Consider the following 26,809-nt stretch of genomic DNA (forward strand, 5'->3'; position numbering starts at 1 on the left):
CCTGAGCATTTCAAGACATATTTTAAATCAAATTCACAGGTCCATTCCTACTCAGCTCGTCAATCGTCAGATCTTCATCTTCCTAAATTTCTTACTTGCAGAGGTCAATTTTCAATAAGATTTAGGGGTACTAAATTGTGGAATGATTTTTCCCATTTGGCAAAAAACTGTTCCTCTATAAAACTCTACAAAAGACACTTAAAAGATTATTTAACGGTCGTTTTGTAATTTGCTTTTCTTCATATGTTGTTGTTCATGTCTCTGTGTTTTATTTTTGACTCACTTATGCTCAAGGAATCAATAATTTAGGGGTATAAACCAATATTTCCCTCATGGAGACACACACATACATACACATCGCACACATTACACACTCACATTTTTTGTTTTTATGTTAAATGTTTGTTTGTTTTTTTGTATGTTAATTTTGTGTTCTCTTATAAATATTGTAAAATTTTAACATTAATTAGGTAGAGGCTTCAAATAAGCCCATTAGGCTTTCTGCTTCTTCCTGCAGTGTGTGTTACTTTTTAATTCTTTGTCAATCTTGTATTTTTTTTTCTTTTAAACTGTGCAAAAATAAAAAATAAAAAATAAATAATAGTGAGGGTCTACAGTGAGGGTATGGTAAACATTTGTTTGTTGTTTTTAGTGTGTCTGTGTTAAATCCAACAGCAGGTCAGAGAGTGCTCAGAAAGGCTTTTATTTTGAAATAACGGTCATGGTTTCCGGCACCAACCGCCGTTATCGTTGCCTGGCATACTTTTTTATTTTGTGATGCACTTTCACCGCTTGGAGTGCTGTCAGATACCACACGCCGGAGTTTGTTGCACTTTGGTCTCTCTGTGTTGCCAGTAGTACAGTAGCATGCTCTCAGCCTCGGCTCAGCCTCTCGTAGCTCCCCCCCCAGCTACTTAGTTAGCTCCGTTAGCCGCTAATGAGAGCCACCGTCGGCCTCAGCTCGGACACCGAATGCCTCGGAGAAAGAAAAACGGCCATAGCCCGGCCAGGCTCCCTGGCGGCCCCAGCAGGGACTCTCCACTAAGCCAGGGATATGATGGTGCAACGGCGAGGAACTTTCCGCCTAGCACCTCGGTGCCAGGCGCAGTTAAGGAGAAAACGGTCAAAAGTATGCAGGAGATGTTCTCGCACCTGGACCCCGAAGTTATATACATCGTGCTGTCCGAGTGTGATTTTAAAGGTATATCTCAGCACACGGAAGCTGCTGGTTCAACCTGACGTGTGTGACTCTTGGGAATGGTATTTGTTATGACGTGCTAAGCTGTTAGCTCAGTAGCTTGTTAGCCTTGTACTTTTGACAGGACAGCAGCGTGGGGCGATTGAAAGGCAGTACTTTACGGGGGGGGGGGGGGGGGGTCCCGTGATAGTTGTAGTACTGTTTGAACTTTACTTTGCTCCACAAGCCCACGCACCTTGTCCAGACCTGTTGCACCTGATATATAAATGCCAGACTATGTGTCCTGAACTTACATGAATGGCAGATTCATTATGTATATGTTCACAGGCCTGAGGCTTTGAGATTACTTACATAACACCAGCAACTGTCACCAAGTATTTAAGTTTGTTGACGAGAATAGATTGTAGGGTAAAGTTGAGCTGGGATGTATTGCGAAACTCAGGTGTGGTGACTGTTGTGATGGTTTCTTTTTATTTTATTCCACTAAACTAAAAACACTGAATGAATAAAGTAACATCATCATCTCTGTTTTCTTTCTCCGTGTGTGTGTGTGTTATAGTCGAAGTAGCCATGGACTCCCTCTTGGAGCTTTCGAACGCCGCTGAAGTCGCAGCTCCCCTCCCTCCTCCAGTCTCCGGCTTTGAGCGCACCGCCGCAGCCCTGCTCAGTCCGCAGCACTTCTCCCAACCGAGACCGGACTCGGACCCGTCCAAATCGCCACAGCAGCGCTCCTCTCCTCCGTCCTTCAACCTCCTGACGGAAGAGCTGGACCTGCTGGTCGAGCAGGAGCTAGAGACACTGACTGCACAGCAGGATGTCGAGGAATGTCCAAGCGGCGGCAGCGAGTGTCCACCTTCTGCTGCGTCCCTGCCGTCTTTTCCTCCACCACCTTTTTCTCAGCAGGCCCTCCCTGAGTTGCTTCAGTCCAGCTTGGAGCCTGGATCTAGAGAGCCCTCCGCCAAAGATTTGGGACATTTCGTGGAGCACGTGCCTGGAGCTTCCTCTCCTCTGGGCCAGCTCAGCACGTGGGATGACCAGGCTGCTGAGGGGCAGCCACCTGCGTTGGATTTCACACATCTGATGACAGAAACTTCTGCAGAAAAGCCGAAACCTTCTTTGGATCTGGCAGCTTCAGGGCGTCCCTCAGCTTTCCAGGCGTATAAAAAGCAAGAGCCATCACACGATCCTTCACAGAGGGCTGGCTTCGGGCACTCTGATGCAGTCGTCGGAGGGGCAAGATCCAAGGTGAACATGCTCATTCGAGAACCGCCTGGTTACGCGCCTGGTTACGCGCCGCCCCACTGGAACCCGGAGGGATTTCTGTTTTCTCCCCATATCCACGGAAACCAGGCACCGGCCTTCATCACCCCCGTGGCTCAAACACCTTTCAGCTGGCCCAGCCACCCTAGACAGGCCTCCCCCTGGCTGAGTCAGGGCCCTGTCAGTCAAGCCCCTCTCAAACCTTCTGCTACCATTCCAAAGTCTTGGGCCCTGCCGGCCGCTCCACAGGTTTCTGCCCAGCACAGCAGACTTCGTTTGGAAGGGAAGTTGCTTGTGCTGCTGCGTGGCGCTCCAGGATCCGGCAAGTCGACCTTGGCAAGGTCAGAATGCTTTGATAGTTTGATACGCTATGGCCTCTTGTGACAGATTATTCATATAGCTGTTGTGCAAAACTGAAGCCAAAATATCTTGCAGTTGGGGTTCTTTAATTATAAGTATTTAACTGCACAGAAACATCTGATAAATGGGATGTGAGGACTTACCAACTTCTGTAGATGTGTCAGCCATGACGGTCTGATTAGGTTATCTGATCAGTAACACAAGACAAAGCCATTATTTTGTAATCCCTTCCTTTGAATTCATTTTTTCATTATATTAACACTGTTTGAGTAGTACAGGTCTGATCCCCTGATTTATACACAGCAGCAAACTCAAACACTATTAATTTACATGAAGAATTAAAGCAAAATGAACATTTTGTCTCTATTTGACCTCCTCCTGCTGCTGCTGTCGTCTCCGCAGAGCCTTGTTGGAGCATAACCCCGGTGGAGTTATACTAAGCACTGACGAGTATTTCACTCACAGTGGAGAGTTCCGGTTTGACCCCAATGCCCTCGGGGAAGCCCACGCGTGGAATCACAAACGAGGTAAAGGACACACGATAGATATATCGATCGGAAGCTGTACAGAAATAGAGTGCGGCAATGCCCTTGCGACCCTTTAACATTTTTATCTTTGTAATCGGTTGCCAGTTGAAAGTACTCAGCTGTGTGACCCGAGGTTGTGCCAATAAATGGATTCATTGTTTCTCTTCTGCTGTCTTTCTCATGCCATCATTACCCCACAGCCAAGGAGGCCTTTGAGAAGGGAATGAACCCCATCATCATTGACAATACCAATATGCAGGGCTGGGAGATGAGACCATATGTGGCTCAGGTCAGTCGGTCATTGAAGCCTGAAATTAAGCGGCTAACGAATTCTACTGCTGCTCCAGTTGTTTTATAAAATGCCTCTTGAATGGGAATCCAGAAGACATCTCTCCTCGTTGAATTTGGGACACCTGTAGTTAATGGTGGTAGCAGCAAATGTGGTTTAATACTGAAGGCTGCAGAATTACGGAGGCAGCAAAACAAACTATTGTGGTTATAAGGTAATAATAATCCTTTATCCTTCATGCCGTGAGCAACCAGGATCAGATTTTAGGCTGCACATGGTATAATGAAGCGTGCAGCTCTTTATCTAACAGCTCACTGTGGCTGTTATTATTATTATTATTCTTCTATTACTCCCTGCAATATTTCAGTAATTACTACACAATAAAAGTCAGCTCGGGTATTGTCAGTTAAAAGTGAAGCTGCCGCAGTAGGACTAGTTCAGTTTGTATTCACATTAATCCAATCATAGTTTAATACAGCTTGTTCTCGGAGAACATTACCACAGACATACAGTTCGTAATAGGGCAAATATCAGTGGGGCCACAGACACAGTAACCTCATTCAGTGATAGAGACTGAACAGATCATTATCTAAATAAATATCTTTCTTTGTGAATGCCACTTCAAACAACATCTGATTAACTACACTGTGAATGTACCAAGCCTGTTAGGGTACACCTTCGCTTGGTTTCTGTATTTTCTGACATGCGGTCCAGTCCCACACGCACTGTGTGGCCTAGAGAATAAAATGACCTAACCCCAGTCACCCCAGTTTGGGGTAGCCGGACATAATTTAGTACACATGATTTTGATATGAACTGATTGGAAAATGATTGGTCCCCTATCTGTCTTAGGCACTGAGACATGGATACAAGGTGCTGTTCAGAGAGCCCGACACTTGGTGGAAGAACAAGCCCAGAGAACTGGAGAGGTGAGAGACACAGTGTCGCCATTTTAATGCGGAATGTAAAAGAAAATATTCCTTTTTTTTGGCACATAAAAAGCCATATGTTGTTGAAGTCAGTTCTATATATATTTAAGTTCTGTGTCTCGCTTGTATGTCCGTGTGCAGGCGTTCCACACATAACGTACCAGTGGAGAGCATCAGGCGCATGCTGAGCGGATATGAGCGCTTCGTCACAGTCCAGTCTATTATGGGTTCACAGATGCCTGAGTGGAAACAGCACATCGTTTTGGAGAACAAAATATCACAGTGCGTTTTGCTCGAAATGTGATTACTGTGATTAAATGTGATTGAGGTTGAGATCATTCAAACTGTGGATGGTAATCTGATCCCCCTGCAGTGACTTACATTGAAATTTAGTATAGATGTAGATGTGTAGAAGGCACGAAGTCTGCAATCACAGGAAGAGATGTGTGCATGTTCCTCAAACTTAAGAATGACACACTGTAGAGTATCTAAATCATTGTGTTAAACCGGTTGTTGCCATTATGTAATCTTATTTTCTATTTATACATTTTTGTTGTTAGGCCCGTGTCCTCTGCGTCACCTTGTCCTGACCTCGTAGGTCCGCCTGGATTGATGGAAGGAAGTAATAAGTCCCGCTCTCAGCTATTTTCATCCCTCCCTGACGTGTCGTCTATTGGTTGTTCTGGAGAGGTGGGATTGCCGGAAGACGGCGCCCACAAATCCACCGAGTCCCTCAATTTCCAGCTCAGAGGAAGACCCACAGACAACCCTGACGTTTCTGAAGTGGGCGATAACCTTGATTTGGGGGAGCTGGATTCCGAGCTGGACGCCCAGTTGGAGATGAATCATCCAATCAGGGACCAGAGAATTCCTGATTGTATAGTGGAATCGGTGATGAACGAAGACCGCTGTAGGGAGGAAATGCCGGTGGCTTTCTCTGAATCTATCGGACAAAGAGTGAGGAGAGAAAGGCCAAGTAGGAGGGAGGAGAGCACGGAGCCTGCGGATCTGGTGAAAGACGCTAACCAGTCGGAGGCAAAGGAGAAAGAAAAGGCAAAGGAAAAAGGAGCAGAAGAAGGGGAAGAGAAGCTGTTACATTTTGTGGGAGATTGGCCTTCTGAAGGGTCGCTTCAGCAGCGACAGGCGAGGAAAAGCAAGAGGCATAACGAAACACATAGGAGGGAAGATGAAGGTGCATCCCCATCTGACCTTCTAGCGAGTGACAATGAAGAAACAACGGAAGCACAGTCGGGTCCTCGTGTAACCGAGTTTCAGAAGCTCCTTGACCTTATCCAGACTGGTGTGGCCCCAGTTCAGACCAGCTCTTCCCGCTCCATTTCTCCAAATTCTGCAGAAGAATTGGAGAGAGAGGGTGAGGGGTGTGACATGATTGAGGAATCCCGTGACCGTACACCTAGCAGTGAAGAGGAAGGGCAAAACATAGCCAGGGTTAACAGCAGCAGGAGTGAATTGCCAGACTGTGTGTTGGACAGGAAGATCACTGACATTTGTATAGTAAGGGAATCAGAAACTGATCACTGCACCACTGAAAGAAGCTCTGCTGTGTCAGAGATCGGTCCAGAAGCTATGTCTGAGGATCTGAAACCCCTTTCAGATGATTCACTAGTCATTGTGGAGGCAACTCAATGTCCCGATGCAGTGGGAAGAGACAGTATTGAAGGTGAGGCAGGTACAGATGTTGACACGAGTAGCTGCACAGAGAGTGGCAGAGAGACAGAAAGCAGTGGCTTCAGTGGAAGCAGTCAGGAGAGGAAGCAGCGTCAAGGTCGTAGATCGGGGAAGCAGTGTAAATTAGCCCTCACCTTCAGTCAAGTCTGCCCTGCCTCTTCATGGAATACTCTAGACTGTCCCGATACTGACGCTCAAGAGATGGACAGTAGTCAGGACGGCATTGACTTAAAACCTGAACGTAACACTAGTCTCGACCTTAAACCAAGCTTTGACATAGCCACTGAGTCAAAGTCTGAGGCCGTCCTGGAGCCACCTGCCTCTCCTTCACTGGTAGACGCAGGCTGCTCCACTCAGACCGAACCCCAAGACTACGCCCTCCTGTGGCGCGTCAATCGTCCCGACAACTCCGACGATACGGTTGTCACCGCGGCGACTCTCTCCGGCGACATAACCATCTTGTCTGGCGACTCTTCTCGTTTTGTGCCGGAGCTCTCCTCTGCCGTTTCTGCAGCGGTTGCGGTTCACCCGTCTGGCCACAAAGAGGTGCCCTACCGTGTGGTGCATGAGAAAAGCACACAAGTGGAGGAGAAGGAGCTCGGGGTGACTCAAGACCGGCTCGAGAGCCTGCGCATTCTCAGCCGCCATTTTAAACTAGTTAGTTTTGACACGTTAGAAGATCTGTATGACAAATGCCATCAAGACTTGGAGTGGACTACGAACCTGCTGCTGGACTCTGGAGAGAGGTTCTTTAGAGATGAAGAGGGCGAGGAGGAGGAAGGTCTAGCTTACGAAGACAACAACAACGCATCGAGTGTGGGCGGAGCTTTATGTGAGGCTGTCGAAACCAGTTCATGCCCTGATGTGTTGGACGAGCATCAACATGAAGATCTACCAGCGGGAGAGCCAACTGGGATCGAGAAGGAGTCCCTGCAGTCGACCTCTGAGACAGTTGGTGAGACAGAGGAGAGTGGCAGCGATACACCGTCAAATGTTGAAAGCACAGATCAGCCTGATGTCACCTCAGACTCAGAAAAGGCTCCTCAACCAGAACCCAAAGCGAAAAAGGACGGAGAGAGCTCTGACAACGCTGAATGTAACGTGGCATCAGAGCCCGGCCTAAAATATGAAGCTTGGTGTGGCACCGTTGATAACGGAGTAATAATCGAAGAGCTGAGGGTCGAGCTCGAGGACGACGCTGCCAGCATGGACGAGGTTAACCGACTCCTGCAGGCAGAGCTGGAGGAGATGGACAAAGAGGAAAAGCAGAGGAAGAAGGAGCGGCGAGGCGCACACCTGGATATTCAGAGCGTGGAGCTGAAACTACCCACTGAGCTGGCCCTACAGCTGACCGAACTGTTTGGTCCTGTAGGAATAGACCCAGGTAACTAACACCAACCAGTAGATTTAAAACTCTTATGACAATACAAGCTTTCAGAATAATCCCCATCAGCCATCACATGCTCTATCTACATGTGACCTTAGATGAATCATGTTCATAAAGAATGAATATAGAGAACAAAAGTCACAACTCTTTTACAGCTGCACACATTTGGCCATTTGCTGCACAATATATGATTTTCCTCTGGTGCTGAAAGAGATAGCCTGGTCGTCACCATCGTACGTTTCCTCCCGAAATTTGATTTCGGTCTGCCACGGAGTCTGGCCAAATTGCCCTTCTGCGGTTCGCGTGTAACCGCGCGGTTTTAGCCAATCAGCGAACAGTTGAGTGATGACGTGAAACTCGCATGCCGAGTTGCTTGTAGTCCAGCCAGCGGAGCTTGTAGTTCAGCGAAGCTTGTAGTTCAACAGAATAGCAACAATGGCGACGGAGGAAGAGACGCTAGAAGCCATCCGCGAAGTTGTCTCAACTCTCGAGAGCATCACGGAATTAAAACCAGAACAAGAGGCTTGTCTTGTCAATTTTATAAATGGCAAGGACGTCGTAGCTCTCCTTCCAACTGGCTTTGGGAAAAGTTTGATTTATTTAACTGGAAGTGGAAGTGGTAAGCGTAAGAGCCTGAACTCCGGCGCACAATATACGTCATTACCAAACGTTGCTGATTGGTTAAGGGAACTCCAATGATTTTAAACCTCAAAATAAGCATCTGCCCATTACGGAGACAGATTCCTATTACATTGGGCCAGACTAACGTGCAGACCGAAATCAAATTTCGGGCGGAAACGTAGGATGGTAACGACCAGGCTAGAAAAGAGAAGCCAGTGCACCAGTCTGTTAAAGCTCTTCTTTCAACGGCCAGCAGAGGGCGACTGGATTGATTGTAAAAGTCTGAATGAGAAAAAGAACCTACCTCTCACTTGATGCATTACCACAGTAAACATTTTTCTGATGAGTACATGGCCTCAGTCATTAGTTTCAATGCCTGTGCTTCAAGTTGTGGCTACCTAGTGTCTACAGGTTCTCAGTCAGATCCAGATATTGTCACATCTGGCTATAAAACCCCCCAAATTCCAAACTTTGCATACGTCTCTGCTACTTACACCAACTGTACTTCTCCTCTCTGGTTCATTATACTCAGGTACGTGCTCCGATGACGACTTTTCAGTGCAGATGGATCTGAACCTGGCTAAACTACTGCACCAGAAGTGGAAGGAATCCATCCAGGTGAGTTTAAAATTTGACGTAAATGCTTTTTCCCCGCATCAATTCAGTCATCAGATATAAATGTGCTGTTACTTACTTTGTGAGTGAGAGTCTTTGTTGGTTCATCTGACTGTAAATAATGTTTTTCAGGAAAGGCAAAGACAAGCCGCTCTTTCCTTTCACTTGCTGCAAGAAAGTGAGTTATAACATGCACAGATGTACTCTCAGATGAAATCAATAAAGCACATAAAGCAGAGGCGAGTTTGCTAAACATCAAATGTTGACCTTTGAATGACTAGGTTCAGTACACTGGGGTGATTCACAGGCGGCCAAACCTTGGCCACAAGACCGTACGCAGCCGGCGGATTTCCTGATTAGCGCCGACGGTTGCACATCACTGGTCAGCCAGCAGGAGTCTCGTGGTCAGATGCCGTTCATGGACCACTGGAACGTGTCCCGTCCGCATGTCTCTCTTAGAGATATTATAAAAGAGGAGCAGGCTTTGCAGCACACCGTGGAGAAAGTAACACGCCTATTTCAGATTTTTAGAACGTTTGTGTCACATCTCGTTCTTCTCTGTTCGCTTTGTCCTCACCTCCGTGCAACCCTTTCAGACCAGACAAAGCCGCGCGGACCTCGACCGGCGTGATGGCGCCGCGCTGTTGAAGGAGAAAGAGCTGTACTCCCTCTTCCCCACCATTGACAGGCATTTTCTCCAGGACATCTTCAGAGACCACAAGTGAGGAAACCTTTTTGAGATTTCAGTTGGTTTGTGAGGCAGATTGATCACGCAAACATGTCTCCATAATCATTTTCTGAAACAAGTACAAGTGTATATATATGTGTGTGTGTGTGTTGAAGCACTGTTCTGTGCCTCTGGCTGATTTGTTTATCTTTGCATAGTTACCAACTAAGAGAGACGGAGATGTTTCTTCGCTCTTTACTGCACGAGGAGCCTGTGAAGACGGTGGTTGCCCCAGAAGCTCCACGGGCTACCAACTTCAGAGCAGCCAGCAAGGAGAGGGAAAAGGTATTCACAGCACAGTCAGAGTCATTCACAGTAGGACAAAACAAAGTTATACAGTTTGTGTCTTTGTTATCTCCACTATTTGCTGCAATCATGGTATCAGTATACAGGCTGCTGTAAAAGTTTTAATAGCTGTCGTAATTGAAGGAAGTACCATTGCCTCAGTTGTGCAGTTGAAAGGGACATATAACAAGGTATGAGTCACTTACACCTCTAATTATCTCTAACACTCTCCTCTGTTAATTTGTCAGAGACAGAAGCCCCTTGAGTCAGCTGTGCCCAACTACCAGGACACGGAGGACCCAGAGTATGAGGACTTCAGGGCCGAGGCCAGTCTACAGAGAAGGCGACAGTTGGAGAATTTTGCTAAGGCTGCAGAGGCCTACAAGCAGGGACGCAAAGAAGTGGCCTCATTTTACGCACAACAGGTAAAGTGACTGAGGCGGAAAGGTTCACTTGAATACTTTATTTTAATCCGTGGTTTACTTTTGAGTATTTGTTTACATATAATAGCTCGATCCTTGGAATTTACTCTCATCTTCTCTTTCTATAGGGTCACCTGCACGGCCAGCGGATGCGTGACGCCAATCACCGAGCAGCCATTCAGATCTTTCAGAGGGTCAACTCATCTCTGCTGCCCAAAAACATCCTGGACCTCCATGGGCTTCATGTAGATGAGGCCCTGGAGCAGCTGGGTCAGGTCCTAGAGGACAAAACCACAGGTACATAGAGATATTATCTATACACTCAGTATTGACCCTTTCAGAAATTCACTTTTTAGTCTGATTGCAACTTAACTTATGCCTCATGAACTTGTCAAAGTCACATCTTACAGGGATTATAGCTGTGGTGTCTAAATAAAGTTTAAAGGGACAGAACGCAGAAAGTCACTTATGTCTTAATTACAAACATTTCTTTATAAGATAGATTAAACTTTGGATGTCTCAAATCAAACCTGCTCTACAAAACAACCAATTGTTCAAAGGAAGAAAAAAATCTTCAAGTTCATTATAGGTTAACTACATCGGCCACTGAGTGCTTCCTACTTGGTTGTGTTAAAGATAAAAAGCCAGTATCTGTATGATAAAAAAACAGATGCAGAGCGGACTAGCCTGCATCTGTTTCTGACGCTCGGGGCCCCGAAGTGTTAAACGCAAAAGTTGGTGGAACATCCTCACGCAGATAAGTTAGAAAGAAAGAAAGAAAAAGAAGTTGAGATATAAGATAAAACCTGTATGTTCTCTTTAGTGTCTCCTTAGAGAAAAACTCAGTTCCACACAAGTGAAAAAGACTTGGTGAACACATAACTTTCACACACATATGCAACAATTTGCTATACATCTATACATACGACACACTATAGTGAACTCTCCACACACACCGGTCGCTCACCTGCTCGTTACTCAGTTTGTCTCGACCTTTAGACCATTTAGATTTACAATTATTTAAAGAGAGTTGTTAAAAGCCCGAAGGAAGTGACTCCAGACGTAACGTGAACTAGCTAAACTTTATAAGTGCTAGCTAGCAAAGTTAGCCCCCCCCCAAAAAAAAACAAAAAAAAACAACAGTGCGAAACCCTGCATTGCACAGCCCCCACGGCCAGCACCTGCGTTACACAGCATGTTATTGCACAACCCTCACGGCCGACATTCACTTTACATTTTGCAAAGCTTGATGGACGTAGGCAAGAATCAAAGCTTGTGGCGGTTGCACCTGGTCTTAGAAACTCTGGGTGGAGGATGTAAGCTGGATAACACACTATTTTCTGATAAAAGACTGCTTGTAAACTATTTGTCGGGGTGGATGTTTCTATTATATGTTTAAAACTGATGGAGAGTCCAGACTCCAGGAAGAGATGGAACCCTTTACATGCTATACATCTGAACCACATCTGGACCCATCAGGACACCCAGCAACTGCATTTTCTTACCACTCCTGTGAGATTTTGTGCGCTCTTAACTGTGTTCTCTCTCTCTCTTTGTGTGTGTGTGTGTGTGTGTGTGTTTTGTTCTTCTCTGGCCCTTTTTCTGTGTAGATTGTGAGCATGGTCTGTGTCAACCTCAGCTCTCTGTCATCACAGGAAGAGGGAACCACAGCCAGGGGGGCGTGGCCCGCATCCGCCCCGCTGTTATAGACTACCTCACCAACAAACACTACAGGTACGGGCACACACACACACACACACACACACACACACACACACCAAGTAAAACACACAAGCTCGACATGTTCCTCTTCACCCACCTTTTCTCCTGTCTCTGTGTCTCTCAGGTTCACTGAGCCAAAGCCAGGCCTCGTCTTGGTCTCTTTGAGGTGACAACAGCCCGTTTGTTGAATTCAAATTAAAGCTGCTATGGAGGACTGTTCACCTCTCTAACACCACAGTACATTTATTACAATATTTACGGTTTAAGGTCTCAATCTGTTTTAACTTCTGTCAGATAGTTTTGGTAGTTTTTATACTCATCCCTTCTGTTCCTTTTCTCCGCCCGTCATAAACAGACCACACGGTCGGTTTAAGCGAGGTGTTTTAAGTTAACATCCTAATCTTCGTCTCATTTATTCCAAGTTTTCTTCTGTGATTACATAAAACCGATTGCATTGGAACAAGATATTTTCTGTAAAGCTAAAATGTGAATTTTATATTTGAAATGTTTTATTGTGTACATTTGCCTTTGCGTCTTTTAGAGAGTGAAAGATTCCTGTGTTTAGCAGAGTCAACGTTGAATAATTATTTAATGATCCGGCGTCAGGGTGGAGACGTAATGCAAAACTTTTTATGGACCTTTATTTGAATCATGATTACTTGCTGCCTGCTTGGAGGTTTTCTAAGATTTTAAGGAATATTAACAGTATTTTGAGCCACAGTGGAAGCACTGTGTTTAATGTTAAATGTAAATCTTATCTTAGACGTAAAGGTAACGTGAAGCCCAATGCTCGGCAGCAAGAGAGTTCTTCCCTTGGTACATATTGTTACAATCACCAGCACGCGAGCCTGAAAATCCTCCAGATGATTCTGACGCAATTACTTTTGTCTGTCTTAACATGATACTGCTCATTCAGTCCAAAAAACATATTGATATTCAAACTCAGGTGACAATGTTGTATTTAAAGGTCGTTGTGTTTTTTTTCCTCCAGCCTGTTCCTAGTAGCTTTTTAAAACACATTGTGCCAGATTTTGTACTCGTGTGATATTTTTCCATAAACCTGAAACACGTATGTTGATGTATTTTACTGACTGTACATAGCGTTGAGCGCACATGAATCATAAAGAGAGGATTGTATTATTATTGTTTTTTATTCAATTGTTCATATGGTTTTACAAAGGGTGTGGTATTGTGGAATAAAACTATTTGTTTACAACTTAACATTTGTGGATGTGTTTCTCTGGCTATTAAAAAGCTTTTAATATTTCATATTATATAATGTAGTAGGCAGGCCTGGAATTTTGTCATTTTAGGGTCAAGGTCTCTTGGCCTTTTGTCTTGTCAATTTTTTGAGAACACAAAGGCCATAAAAAAAAACAATGATTTTAAGTCCACATCCATAATGAATTTAATGTAAAGACTAATGACGCTTCTGTGGAAGATTGGAGTCTCAGTCGAAACTGTCAAGCAGGTAAAGAAACATCTCCTATACTTTTTTATGTCTGAAGATAAGAAACTATTGAACCTATCTAAAAAGAATACAAAATGAACCGTATCAATCTGATTGTTGCTTGTGATTTGTCCGTCTTGTTTTTACATGTGATTATGTTTTTTTTTATTGTGTTTTTATAGTTGTCTATTTTTGTCCATCACTCACTTCAAAAACTGTAAAACTTATTAAACCAATCTCCACCCACAATTTTTGCTCAATTGACACCAAATGTGCAAGAGCATCTTCACACTGTCCTCAAAAAACTACTACACAGATTTTTGATTGATCAAAATTGAGCCTACAGTGCATCAAAATGTTGGATTGTAAACCTATACTAGCATATAGGCTACTGATTAACCCATAAGAGCCCAGACCGATTTCTCAATCAAGGAAAATTATGGAGGAGATAAAATAAACTAAATAGACAACAAAGAAAACATTTGACGAGCACTTTCATGTCATTTGCAAAACATTGCAAATGACATGACACCACTGAACAATATCTGGCTTACAATTTGTTTTGATGTGTTGTTAGATAGCTAACAATCAAACAAACTACAGCAGGGGTGCCCACACTTCTTTGGCTTGCGAGCTACTTTTACAATGACCAAGTCAAAGTGATCTACCCGTGTGTGTGTGTGTGTGTGTGTGTGTATATATATATCCTAAGTCATATTAATTGTTGCTACTGTGTTAAAAGCTCTATCCATCTTCGTTTTTATTTTTATCAAGTAAAATTTAGAAAAATAGCGCTGTCTCTTTAAGAAAGAAGTTGTGCGTGGCTGTGGATGTGTGCCGCTGAACTGAGGGCATGTTGCAAATAATAAAGATGAACGTTTGTCTTGCTGTTTGTTTTGGAGGTGCAACAGATAAATGATTTAGACTAACATGTAAAACATTTTTTTTCAATGGCACGCGATCTACCGGTCGATCGCGAATGGGCACCCCTGTTACAGCCCGTCCGAGCGGTTCATGCGGGTTTTTTTTTTTCTCAAAAGACGCAGGTGTCAAAGCTGTGTTAACAGGAAAGAGGCACACTAGAAAACCGCAAAACCAACTGGGGCAGTGCGGGCGGGGCATCAAGGCCACCGTGGCCTTAGGGTAGATATTTTTTTTCAAGGGCACAAGGCCAAATTGCGAGGGCACGAGGCCATGGCCCCTCATGGCCCTCGTGAAATTCCTGCCCTGGTAGTAAGAGTATTAAGCTGTTTTATTTTTTAATTGTATATTTTACAGTTAAAACATTTTTAGTATGTTTATATTTCTCAAGTAACAATAGTTTGGGGGGGGTAACACAAGCAAGTAGATATAATTATTTAACGTGTCCTTAAGGAGCCTATGATAATTTAATGTGCTTACTACAAGTTTTTCATTACTTCTCCAGCATATACTACCTGTTCAACATAGATCACATGTAAATCTGACATTCCTGCATTTTTATTTATATAGGGAAGCCTGTGGGAAAACAACTGGATTTAGATGTTACTGAATGAGATTGGTTGCATTTATTTAGGGAATAAAAAGTATTAATTTATGCATATTGCAAAACAAAAAACAGCTATACTCTCATCATGGCGTAGTCTGATACGCATACTCATTCGGATAGCAGAGCGAGCAACTTAATGTTTCTTTAACAAGAACATTTTTAAGTCCGATTCCATCAAAACGAAACTCTCAATCACACATCTCCTTACCAGTCCATGCGCTCTTTCTCTTGCCTACATTACCCAGAATGCAACTCGATCGCCTACAGTTCGGTGGACACTCAACTGGGTAGGTGGTACCAGCAGTGGTAAATGTGGCCTCAAGCCAAATTCACATCTTTCTGTCTCCACATCCGCAGATTTGTCGTCACTCGAGTCAAACTTGACCTGAAAACACACCTTGACGGGAAAAAAAGAAAAAGAGTTCCCCTTTAATAATGAGAAATACAACATGTAATAACTTATCCAGACAGAGCATCATGTATTAATTCTTCTGCTGATTACTACTGGAGCAAGCATTGCATCAAGTTTATCATTTCTTTGCCCCACCTGTGCACTCCGCTGCTGCGTAAAGCTGCACCCAAAAAATGGTACAAATCCACAACAAAAAAAAACAAACACCCGTATTTTAAAGCACAGCTGCTGTGGGGGAGGCGAGACTCAGTCACACAAGTCAGTATTTCAGTCAGTCACACCTCCACACTCCAACAAGCGGATGTGTTTTACTTGTCTTTTCTTTCTCGTACTTTCTCGCTTCCCTCCTTCGACTACCGACCGTATATTTAGGTAGGTGCCTCATATTCCACCTCGCCTGTGTTTTTCCTAATTAACGGCGACTACATGTGGCGTTTTCTTCGACGTATCATAAATAATACCGTTTCTGGAGTTTAAAACCACTTCTTTTTTTTGTTTTTTGCCAGTGCAGTGAAGTTTTTCAGAGGCGGCAGCCAGCATCCGCCCGTTACAGATCGAGAAGACAGACAAGAAAGGTAGGCCTTAGCCATGTTTTTTTTCATTGCCTTCATCTTTTTCTTTGTCTTGACACCGAACTTTGTGTCTTATGTGCCAGTATTACCGATTTTATTCTGCTCGTAAACGTAATAAGCAGTCAGTAGTTTTAACAGGCCTAAAAATGATCAATTCTGTTATGAGTAAAAAGTTTAAAACTGAACAAAGTGCATTTTTTTTACCCTCCCAGTAGCGCAAATTTTGAATTTATGTACTGTATGTGTCAAGGGGCATATTGCACTAAGCGACACACGCATAATATTGTACGTGGATTACAAAACTCTGGTGGTTTCATTGTAAGGGTAGGCCCTTTCTCTTTCTCTTTCTTATTTAATCATTTGTCTTTGTCCCACGCCTGTAAATTCGCAGTATCAAACCAAATCATCTTCTAGTGAGATCATTCGAGGAGATGAATTGTGGAAAACCCGCTGATTAAAGCGTCCCATCTACGTTATGACGGTCTTTCCATCCAGATGACGGTGTGTGTGACATGGCAGGTGGTTTTAGAGGTTATGCCTTAGTATGTCGGCTACTTTAATCCAACTGTTGATCATGAAATCATTAGAGTCCATCAGCAGAATTTGTTGAGAAATAGAATTGAGGCAAAAACTATCAAGACTTGCTTGTGTCAGACGGAGACATCCACGCAACCTTCGCGTAAGTGTCGCTTAAACTGCAGAATTAAGAGTCGTTCTTACGTAGAGGGGATACATTAACCGGAGACGGATGGCTTTTATATTAGACTTTGGTGATGGGACACAGATGGATGTGCCGTTAATGAACACCTGTTTCAGTCATTAGGATCAAGCTGTGTATTCTGGGTCACACCCAAGTATACAAATCCTTACTTCCGTATTTAAACGGTACCTTGTCACAAATTTCGTTTGGTAACTTGTTTCTCTATATATGAATATAAAGGTTTCTGCCATTTGTTACATAGAGTACTCTAGCAGTAGGCCACTTCGATGTTGTTTAAGTCCATTTAAGTCCCTCATTGTCCATGGTACATTACATGTTTTAAGAACTATACGTTAGTTGGCTGGATGTATAAATAAGACTTAAGTTAAATCAATAACGCTAAAGCCTTTCAGTTTGTAACCTGTTATCTTTTCTTCTTCCACAGTAAATATCCCTCTTCAGTGCCGGGAGGCTTAACCTGTCTGGGCAGAACAACAATCTCCACGATGATCAGAGAGAAGGACCAGAATCTGACCACGCCGCCGCGGAGACCGAGCACAAGTGACGAGACCGGAGATGGCCTGAAGAACGAAGAGGTTATGTGAAGCGTTTATAAAAGCTGTCTTCTGGAGAAGTGCTGACTGTGCGCACCTGCTGTGGTTTGATAGACATTTGAGGACATTGAGGAGACACATCGTCAGCTCAGTAAGTTGAATGACAGCAGCTGTAGACGAGATCTCTCGTAATGGAGTTTCCGCGAAGCAGGCCCCAGCTTCACCTGCTATGAAAACGGCCACCTGCATACGGAAGTACAGCAACAACAGAGTGATCGCCGCTTTTGGCTACCTCGGAGGTCTTTCGTCCATCTAAATCGACAAGAAAAGCAAGACCCTAGACTTAATTCTGAAACATATTGAGGGGTGAGACAATCAGAGGCAACCATGAACAACTTTGAGGAAATGTCAGTGAAGTGTGTCCTGGTCGGGGACTGCGCAGTTGGCAAGACGGCCCTGCTGGTCCGCTTCACCTCAGAGACCTTCCCAGACTCCTACAAGCCCACAGTGTTTGACAACACGGGGGTGGAGGTGTTCATGGATGGGATCCAGATCAGCCTTGGGCTGTGGGACACGGCCGGCAACGACAACTTTAAGCAGATCAGGCCGAGATCGTACCAGCAGGCCGACGTCGTCCTCATCTGCTACTCCGTGGCCAACCCCAACTCTCTAGCCAGCGTCCAGCGCAAGTGGATCGCTGAGGTTCGAGAAAACCTGCCCAAGGTGCCGGTGCTGGTTGTGGCAACCCAGACGGACCAGAGGGAGATGGGGGTGCATCGGGGCCACTGCATATCGGCAGCAGAGGGGAAACGCGTAGCTCACGAGGTCCACGCGAAAGGCTATTTGGAGTGCTCGTCCTTGAGCAACCGCGGCGTGCAGCAGGTGTTTGAATACGCTGTGAGGACAGTTGTTAACCAGGCCAGGAAGCAGGCCAGGAGACGCATGTTCAGCATCAACCAGTGCAAGGTCTTTTGACCTTTGACGCTGACTGGGTGGGCACCTGATGCTTGCCGAGATGACTTTCTACAGTGCTCTTCAAACTCGTTTGTACTTCTAGAGAGGTGCAAAAACCCAAACTGCTTTGACACACCTCGGGTTATTTCTCACTAACCTCCGCTAAGACACCCATAAACTCAAACCATATTTAAAATGGAGAATTCTGTGTGATCCAGGTGTGTAACTGTGAGGAAAAGTCTTTCACTGAGCTATGTCAGATGGGGCATTGAATGATGCAAAATAGTTTTATTCAGTTCAAGCATTTAAATGTTTAAGCAATGCTAAACAAGTGTCAGTCTGGAGCTGCATCAGCAAGCGATCTTACTACCTGCAGAATAAACTGAATGAGCGCCTTTGTTAAGTTCCTTTCTATGGCTGCATGGAGTCTTCACAGTGTGATTTGCACTTTGTAAAGATCAAACAAGGAAAACTCTATTTATCTCTTTTTATTGAAAGGAGATGAGCAAATAAAGGTGCGAGCGTGTTGCCGTTTGTTAGCATTGATTTTAACTATTAAGAATAGATAAAGCAGGTGTCACCTCGGAGAGCCTCGTGCGGGAATCTGACCATTTCAGGCTGTACATACAGTGTTTTCTTTTGATTTTCTTTATTTGATGGGACCAGCAAACAAAGGGTTGGGGCAAAAGTTTGACAAAGACGTCTACGGCCTATATATTATTCATTTATTTTACATATGTTATGTTTAAATATATTTAAAGCTTGATTTGTATGAAATGTTGATCGACATCGGTCGTTAAAGAAATCGAGATCTAGCTTGACATCTTCGTATTAACAAGAATCGTGAATAAGTTAAAGAGACAGATTAAAGGGAAAATTTTCTTCACGTTCAATATATTTTTATGCTACATTTTACTGATCTTTTTGTTTTTTGTTTAACTGTACACTTCATTTTAGAAAACAAGAGTAAAATAGGACCTCCTAACTACATTACATCACAGTATGCATCTTTTATCCTGTCGTATTTTAGTGGGGGGGTTTTGTGTGCGCGATGAATAAAAACAACAAACTCACTTAAAACTAAATTAAAACAAAAAGTTTTAACGCAGTTTTTATTTTTCAATACATTTTGTACACCTGTACAGGTTGGTGGACAACAAAACGAATAAGCCAGCAAAATCAAAAACTGGAAGAAAATGTATTTAACTGTCAGTCGTCTGTGAGCGTTATGTATTTTTGTCGGCTTTGGAGGCGTTGGATTTAATTTGTTTTTCACTCTCCACGTTGATTGTCTGCGCTGATTGGTCCTGAATAAACTTTATAAGAATCACACACTGTCAGCGGTATCATTTCTATTTTATAATACGAACACACACAATGCTGTACAGATGTTACACTGTCATAATATATGCCTGTTGTGGACTGGTATGACATTCTTCATTCTTCTGCGTATCGCATTAGTGTCAGAATATATGAGCTACTGCATTGCAAATGGAAATGTGAATAAAATAAAAAAATAATCAGATAGTCTTCTTGCTCAAAGCATTGAAATTTTACACTTATAAACACTTATAACATTTGTGAATGATTCAAACAGAGTTTTAAAGGCGTGATATATGACTTGAGGCTATTTCCTGAAAGTAATGATGGTTGGGTTAAACACTTGGGCTGATGAAGCCGTCCAGCAATGTTTGGTAATGTGTAAATTCACATCTATTAAGCATTAAGCATTCTCACGACCTTAATTTAAATATGCAGCAAAATGGAGCTGTTGTATACTCGGAAAATGACTGCAGTGGAACAGAGACAGCTTGAGGAGAAGAGTAAATGACCCGCACAGAGCAGAGCAGAGGAGACAAAAAGTGATGTAGTTCAGATCACACAAATGATGAAAACATGTGTGTCTTTTTATTAATTTAGTCCAAAATCATGAATTATTAAAGCATTTTAGGACTCCACAACTTTAGACGTGTCCTAAAGCCTCGCAAAGAAAGAAGCCTGCGTCCGCTCCGTGTTTAAACGACACGAAGGCCGTTGGAGAAAACAACCGTGTCAAATGTTTAAAATGTTCTGACAGGACGGCAATGAAAGTGCAAAAAGAAGTCGATCAGGAAAAGCAAACAACCAGGAAGAAAAGCTCAGAGAAGCCATTCCTTCCCCCTCACTCTTTCTCCCGCTCTTTCTCTCCACCCCTCTCTCCGTCTCATGTGGTGTTCAGAGCCGCTGAGGATGAGGGGTACAACGAAGACTTTTCAAGGATACGCCGAAAAACACCTAACCACATCCCAGCGTGCGCATGCGGGTGTACACTGTATCGACAAACTAGAGCACACACTCAACACTCTGCCGTCGTCTTCACACAAAAACACACACACACACATGTGCTGACAGGCTGACACATTACATACAGCCATGGTGATACCACATAGACCGGAGACAGAGGTTCATGAAAACATGTCCTCCAGCTCTGTGGCTTTATGTTCTGTTGTGTCACAAAACCAATGAACAATTCAAGCAGCACCATTGACAAGTTGGTTTTCGGGCCCTAGAAGCCACAAATTCACATGCAAAACTGCTCTCTTGTTGTGCACAGAGCTGGCTAGGCGTATGTTAAAAAGAAGAGAATGAAATTCATGTCTGTGCTTCTTTAAGCATTTTAAGGACAAAGCATGACAATGAAACCGAGTTTTGTGCATAACATACGTAAATGGAAACAGAAAATTCATCCATCTGCTTGAGGCCGGCCTCAAGCAGATAGCTCCCCCCATATGAGCTGGGTTTTTCCATGCTACCGTCACCTTCATGCTAGCTCTGGGGGTTTTCAAGCCGTTCTGTAAAGCATCTTTAGACAATTTTTATCATTATTGACGCTATATAATTCAATACAACTGCATAAAAATGCAAACTGAATTTGCTTTTCTCTCATTATATACATATATAGAAGTATAATATATACAATATATTTAGTTCAGTAATAAAGTCATATGATCAGACATTAATATGCAATGTATGTGTGACAAATGACAAAGACAAAAGCTCCACTTTGAGAGTTCAGCGTGTTTGAATGCCTGCTGTGGTCAGATCTTTCATCTCTCACTGTGCGCTCTGCCACAACTACCACAATGCCCTATTCCTCTGTCTGTCTGTCTCTGTCTCTCTCTCACACACACGGCGGTGGTGTACGGAGCTGTACGCAGTCGAGCCACTTCACAGTCAGCCGGTAGTGGGTGTAACGTGCTTTCTTTTCAAGCGCCTCTGGGAAGTTATCCAAGGAGCTGGTAATCAGGTCTTTTTCACGGCAGACATTTTGACATGTCATGGCAGCCAAAGCAGAGGAGTAACTAATCACATGATTAATGTGTACTTGTCGTTTAGGTCTCAGTGGTGAAGCTAAGTTTCAGTGACAACATTAATGTTACTGGCCCTTGCCTGCCCTTCTCCTGCTATGCTCTTTGCCTGCCATGGTAACAACCAAAACTCTTTCTATGCGTTTCTACCAGAACCAGTATTAACGTTTTCAGTTGGACTGGACCATGTGGACCAGCCTTTTCACCCCACGTGCATCAAGGAGCCTTGGTCAGCCATGACTCTGACACTGGTGCCACGCGTGGCCACTTTTGATAGGTACTGATCACCACAAGAGCTGCAATTTATGAGATGCAATGACCCAGATGTCTGGTCTTTTCAGTGTGGCCTTTGTTAAAGTTGTCAAAATCACTGAAATCTTTCGAGTTGCCCATTTCTCAACTTTAAGGACAAAATGTTCATTTGGTGCTTTATATACATCAATCATCCTTAACATTATGAACGTAATATTGTGTAGGTCTCACAGGTGTGTGTCTGTGTCAGGCTGCAGTCATCAAGTAGTGTCATTGCTATGTGGTGGGGGTGCCTGGTCTGGTCTAGGTGGGTGCGACATGTCTAAGTAACATCCACATGAATGAACTCCAGGTCCAAAAGTCTCCCAGCAGAACATTGAATTGTCACAAGATGGTCAATGACACTTCTCTTATCAGTGGTCATAATGTTATGCCTGATTAGTTTATACAGCGAAGCACATTTATTTAATAAATGTATTATAGACTTTTTTTAATTTACTAAAATAAATAGTCAACAGTCAATAGTTTGTATTTTTATTCCGACTTGTCATGCTAGTTCTTAGGGGCACCCCAGTAGCTCTCCTGGTCCATGTCATCCCCTCTCTCTCTCCTAATTTCCTGTCTATACTGCTGTCCATTGAAATAAAAGCCATAAATGCAATAACTCTGATGATAGTATCTATAGACTGTTGCCAATAAATACATTAAATTCAATTCAGTGAAAGGCTAAAACTAACCTAATGTCGTCTCTATAGCACCAGGCTGAAGTGACATGTAGTCCACCTTAAAAGGTGTTTTCATAGCAGGATAAGGATGAGCGGAACTAACACTACACAACATGAAGGTGCCCTTCTATCCAAGTTTCCCAGACTTTCTTTTCTCTGGCACAGAGCTCTTGCCCTCTAATTTCCTATATACTACTAGTCATACAATTCTGTGCTATTACTATGTAGAATGTTTACTGCTGTGTGTGTCCCACCCCCCTTCCCCCCCTTCCCCCCTCTTCCCCCCACTTCTTGTGAGTATCTCTGGGCTGGAGTTGTGCGTTTCCTGTGGAGCTCTATACTACATCTGTTGTCGTGGTCTCATCAGCCTGCCCAGTCTTCATGGAATCCTGCAGTTATCCACTCCTACCTGAATGAACAATTCTCCAACCTGCCTATGATTCCTCTTACATTTTCAAACTGTCATGTAACATCATCAGTTTGTATCATAAGATTCCACATGTACACTTTAGTCAGATATGTGTATCTATGACAGATGTATGTTTATCTTGCTGTTCTCTTCTCTCTTTGCTGTTCTCTTCTCTCTTTCTTCTGTCTGTACCCGGCTGGCCTTAGGCAGATGGGTCCCTCCATATGAGCTGGGTTCTGCTCAAGGTTTCTTCCTGTTAAAAGGGAGTTTTTCCTTGCCACCGTTGCCTTCAGGCTTGCTCTGGGGGTTTCAGGCCGGGTTTTTGTAAAGCGTCTTGAGACGATTTGTATTGTTATTGACGCTATATAAATAAAATTGAATTGAATTGAATGTCATTGTGACAGTGAGTCACCTTGGTCAATACCAGGACCTTGAAACTGAAGCTGCTGAAAGGAAATGAACGATCGTTACTTTGTGCTATTCCTACTGTGACATGTCACAATGACTTCTGTGAAAAAAAAGGGACATGATACGTTTCACTGATGGGCTTATAGGCGGCAGTAGTGCTCTGTGGCTCGCAAAGACTCATGGAGGTAATTTTAGGTTAGTTTGTTTTAATAGGATTTGTTAAAAAAGAGAAAAATATCACCACACAGTTAATGTCCACCAAAGTCAGATGAATACATTACAATGCAGATTATTGTAGGAGGCATTTCCTTAGCTGGCGCACACCACCGCCTCTTTGCCTCTCACTGTTTCATTAGTTAGTTTCTGAAGCCTCCTGGCACGCTTTCCTTTTCTCACCCCGTCTCTTCCCCCTTTCAATATAGCAACACATACACAAATCCTTAATCAGCAACACCATTACTGTGCACAGACTGGTTGCGTTTTGCTTTTCATTGTTGAGCAGCACACAAACACACATGTGACTCCTCTGCCTCTGTACATACTGTACACACACACACACACACACACACACACAAACACACCCACATAAGCATCAATAGTGCACACTATGCAGCACAGGCATGAAGATTAGAAATGTTATGCAAAAGCAAATTTTTGACTTTAACTCAACTCTATCTCACACTTTCTCCCCTCTCCCTCTCTCTCTCTCTCTCACACACTCACACACACACACACCCGCATACACACACACACAGGAAACACCTGTCCTATGCGAGCTCAGTACCACAGAAACTGACTGACACATTAACACATCACATCTCAGCCCTCTGCAGAGTAACTACCGTATGTCAGTGACATTTCTCACTGACAGTGTTTGATACTTCTGTGAGACAAATGTGAGCACTAATTTAAATTAAGGCTTAAAATGTGCGTGATCTTTAGTTTTCTTTCAGGGTTTTAGTAAAACTTTGCAAGAACACGGGTGTTTCTTATATTATATGTTAATATGAAGTAATATTACCATGTTTTCTTAAGTTTAAAAAAAATACACTGTGACATCCTACACAAATCCTACTCTAAAACATTAGTCATCATCATTTCTTCATTTCTCCTGCCTCTTGTGTGTGTGTGTGTGTGTGTGTGTGTGTACTGTTCACTATGTCTACGTGCAGTACAAGCTGCATGAAGGAAATATTGGTTTAATCTTTTGCCAGTAAAGATAACTGACATTTCTTGCTCTCCGTCAGTAATGGCCTGCGTCACATTTGCGCACCGCAAACTCTCCACCAGTAGCTCTTCTGTCGCTGCCCACCTTGAGGAACCTTGACAAAACATGTTGCGGTATGGGAGACTCTTACTCATACTCTAACCGAACACCTATAGCTTCCTGTCCCGTTTCAATCAACTTTCCCATGAATTTAATTTAAAACCATCTGTCTATCTAAACTATTTAATCTATATTTAAGGCTGTTATATTATGTATTCATGATACTTCCTCCTCTGCTTTTAAATGTATATCTTCTATGTGGAGAGTTTCCAGATGCAAATGTCAACACTATCATCTGATAAATCCAGCAATATAATACACAGCATAAGTATTTTTGTTCTTTTGTTCATATTTGCATTTTTAGTAGTTTTGTTTAATATTATCTTCGAACACAAGATCACAGTCCCTGATTGTTTTTTTTCTTTCCTAAAACAACCTATAGAACATACTAAACTAAAAGTAACGTAACTTAACCTGTTTCAGTTCTCCAGTACATGGTCACTGTCCCTTTGTCGTTTAATCTTTCTTTCTAAAACAACCTATAGAACATACGTAACGTAACATAAAGTAACGTAACATAAAGTAACGTAACATAAAGTAACGTAACGAAATGTAACATAACGAAATGTAACGTAAAGAAATGTAACGAAACATAACTTTACTGTTTCAGTTCTCCAATACATGATCACGGTCACTTAACTTGTTTAAAGAAGCAATACAAGATCACTGTCCCTCTTTGTTTTTTAAAATTTTTCTTTCTAAAACAACCTAGAACATATGTAATGTAACACAAAGTAACGAATTTAAACGAAACATAACATAACTTTACTATTTTAGTTCCCCAATACATGATCACGGTCATGGCGAGGTGGTTAGCACTGAAGCCGCACTGGGTCCCTCCATATGAGCTGGGTTCTGCTCAAAGTTTCTTCCTGTTAAAAGGGAGTTTTTCCTTGCCACCGTCGCCTTCAGGCTTGCTCTGGGGGTTTCAGGCGGGGTTTTTGTAAAGCATCTTGAGACGATTTGTATTGTTATTGACGCCATATAAATAAAATTGAATTGAAAAATTGAAATTGAAGACAACCTATAGAACATTCGTAACGTAACATAAAGCAACGAATATAAACAAAATGTAACATAACTTTACTGTTTCACTTCTCCAATACATGATCACTGTCACTTGTTTCAATTCTGCAATAAATGATCACTGTCTCATTTTTAATTTTACTCTCCTGAAATAACCTATAGAACATACGTAACGTAAAAATAATGTAACGTAATGTAACGAAATGTAACGTAATGAAACGAAATGTAACGTAGAGTAACGCAACATAACTTTACTGTTTCGGTTCTCCAATACATGATCACTGTCCCTCTTTTTTATTTTACTTTCCTGAAATACCCTATAGAACGTACATAATGTAACATAACTTAACTGTTTCAGTTCTGCATAGGACAAGACAAAAAAAAAAAATAGCATAAAAATAAACAAATAATTTAAGTTATCAACAACAAAAAAAGTGTAAGTCAGTATTTGTATACAGTAGTCCCTCGCTATAACGCGGTTCACCTTTCGCGGCCTCGCAGTTTCGCGGATTTTTTTTAGTGCAATTTTGCATGTTTTTTATTTATTTATTTTTTTTTTTTTACAGCGCATTGTTTTCTGCGTCCTGATTGGCTAAGGGAGAGCCCGCATGTCATCTTCTGCATCCTGATTGGCTAAGGGACTGTAGACCATTGTCAATCAATCTCCTCGTACGGTGTCTCTTGTACAGTACAGAATGCGTTCAGCTTGCCAAATTTACATATACAGGATCTTTGATCGCTGGCAGTGTGACTAAAGTGCGGTATGTTTGCAAGTTATTGAGAAAAGTGTATAAAGTGTGTAGTGAGGGGTTTTGCAACCTTAAAACATTTATAATCATTATAAAAAATAAAGCTGACTACTTTGCGGATTTCGCCTATCGCGGGTTATTTTTAGAACGTAACTCCCGCGATAAACGAGGGACCACTGTATACTCATATTTTAATTAAAGGTGATACGACTACTGGAATACATTACAAGGTCAATTGGTTTTTGCCTCTTCGACCACCTGTAGAGAAGGTCACTGTGAGATTTGCTCTCATCGCTGATCTGCAACCATCACACAGCTCTACACTGCCGGTCCTGGTGAGAACGGGACCTGTGTGAAGTTCGTCG

General features: G+C 43.0%; 2 protein-coding genes across 3 annotated transcripts; both read left to right on the forward strand.

Annotated features, from left to right (window-relative positions):
* Positions 1-760: 760 nt before the first annotated feature.
* Positions 761-13,252, forward strand: n4bp2 (NEDD4 binding protein 2). Of its 2 annotated transcripts, XM_084555859.1 has the most exons (16): positions 761-1,201; positions 1,758-2,799; positions 3,221-3,345; positions 3,546-3,634; positions 4,487-4,563; positions 4,705-4,845; positions 5,124-7,636; positions 8,793-8,878; positions 9,008-9,053; positions 9,157-9,380; positions 9,472-9,596; positions 9,761-9,887; positions 10,136-10,312; positions 10,438-10,606; positions 11,920-12,043; positions 12,156-13,252. In XM_084555859.1, the coding sequence occupies exons 1-16, from the start codon at positions 973-975 to the stop codon at positions 12,199-12,201; spliced, it is 5,340 nt and encodes a 1,779-aa protein (XP_084411985.1). In that variant the 5' UTR covers positions 761-972; the 3' UTR covers positions 12,202-13,252. The 2 variants fall into 2 exon arrangements, with proteins under 2 accessions (XP_084411985.1, XP_084411986.1); XM_084555860.1 differs by lacking the exons at positions 9,008-9,053; positions 9,157-9,380.
* A 2,556-nt stretch (positions 13,253-15,808) lies between these two features.
* Positions 15,809-20,043, forward strand: rhoh (ras homolog family member H). Its single transcript, XM_084558180.1, has 2 exons — positions 15,809-15,996; positions 17,139-20,043. The coding sequence occupies exon 2, from the start codon at positions 17,635-17,637 to the stop codon at positions 18,220-18,222; it is 588 nt and encodes a 195-aa protein (XP_084414306.1). The 5' UTR covers positions 15,809-15,996; positions 17,139-17,634; the 3' UTR covers positions 18,223-20,043.
* The last annotated feature ends 6,766 nt before the right edge of the window (positions 20,044-26,809 follow it).

The sequence above is a fragment of the Chelon labrosus genome (assembly GCF_963514085.1).
Source record: "Chelon labrosus genome assembly, chromosome: 2".
Lineage (NCBI taxonomy): Eukaryota > Metazoa > Chordata > Actinopteri > Mugiliformes > Mugilidae > Chelon > Chelon labrosus.

What these genes read in the sequence shown, in the direction of transcription:
- n4bp2 (XM_084555859.1), top strand. Translation starts at nt 973, where the DNA reads ATGCCTCGGAGAAAGAAAAACGGCCATAGCCCGGCCAGGCTCCCTGGC. An exon ending in TCCTGTAGGAATAGACCCAG is followed by an intron (nt 7,637 to 8,792) that starts GTAACTAACACC and finishes CATTATACTCAG; the next exon opens with GTACGTGCTCCGATGACGAC. An exon ending in CCAGCAAGGAGAGGGAAAAG is followed by an intron (nt 9,888 to 10,135) that starts GTATTCACAGCA and finishes TTAATTTGTCAG; the next exon opens with AGACAGAAGCCCCTTGAGTC.
- rhoh (XM_084558180.1), top strand. Translation starts at nt 17,635, where the DNA reads ATGAACAACTTTGAGGAAATGTCAGTGAAGTGTGTCCTGGTCGGGGAC.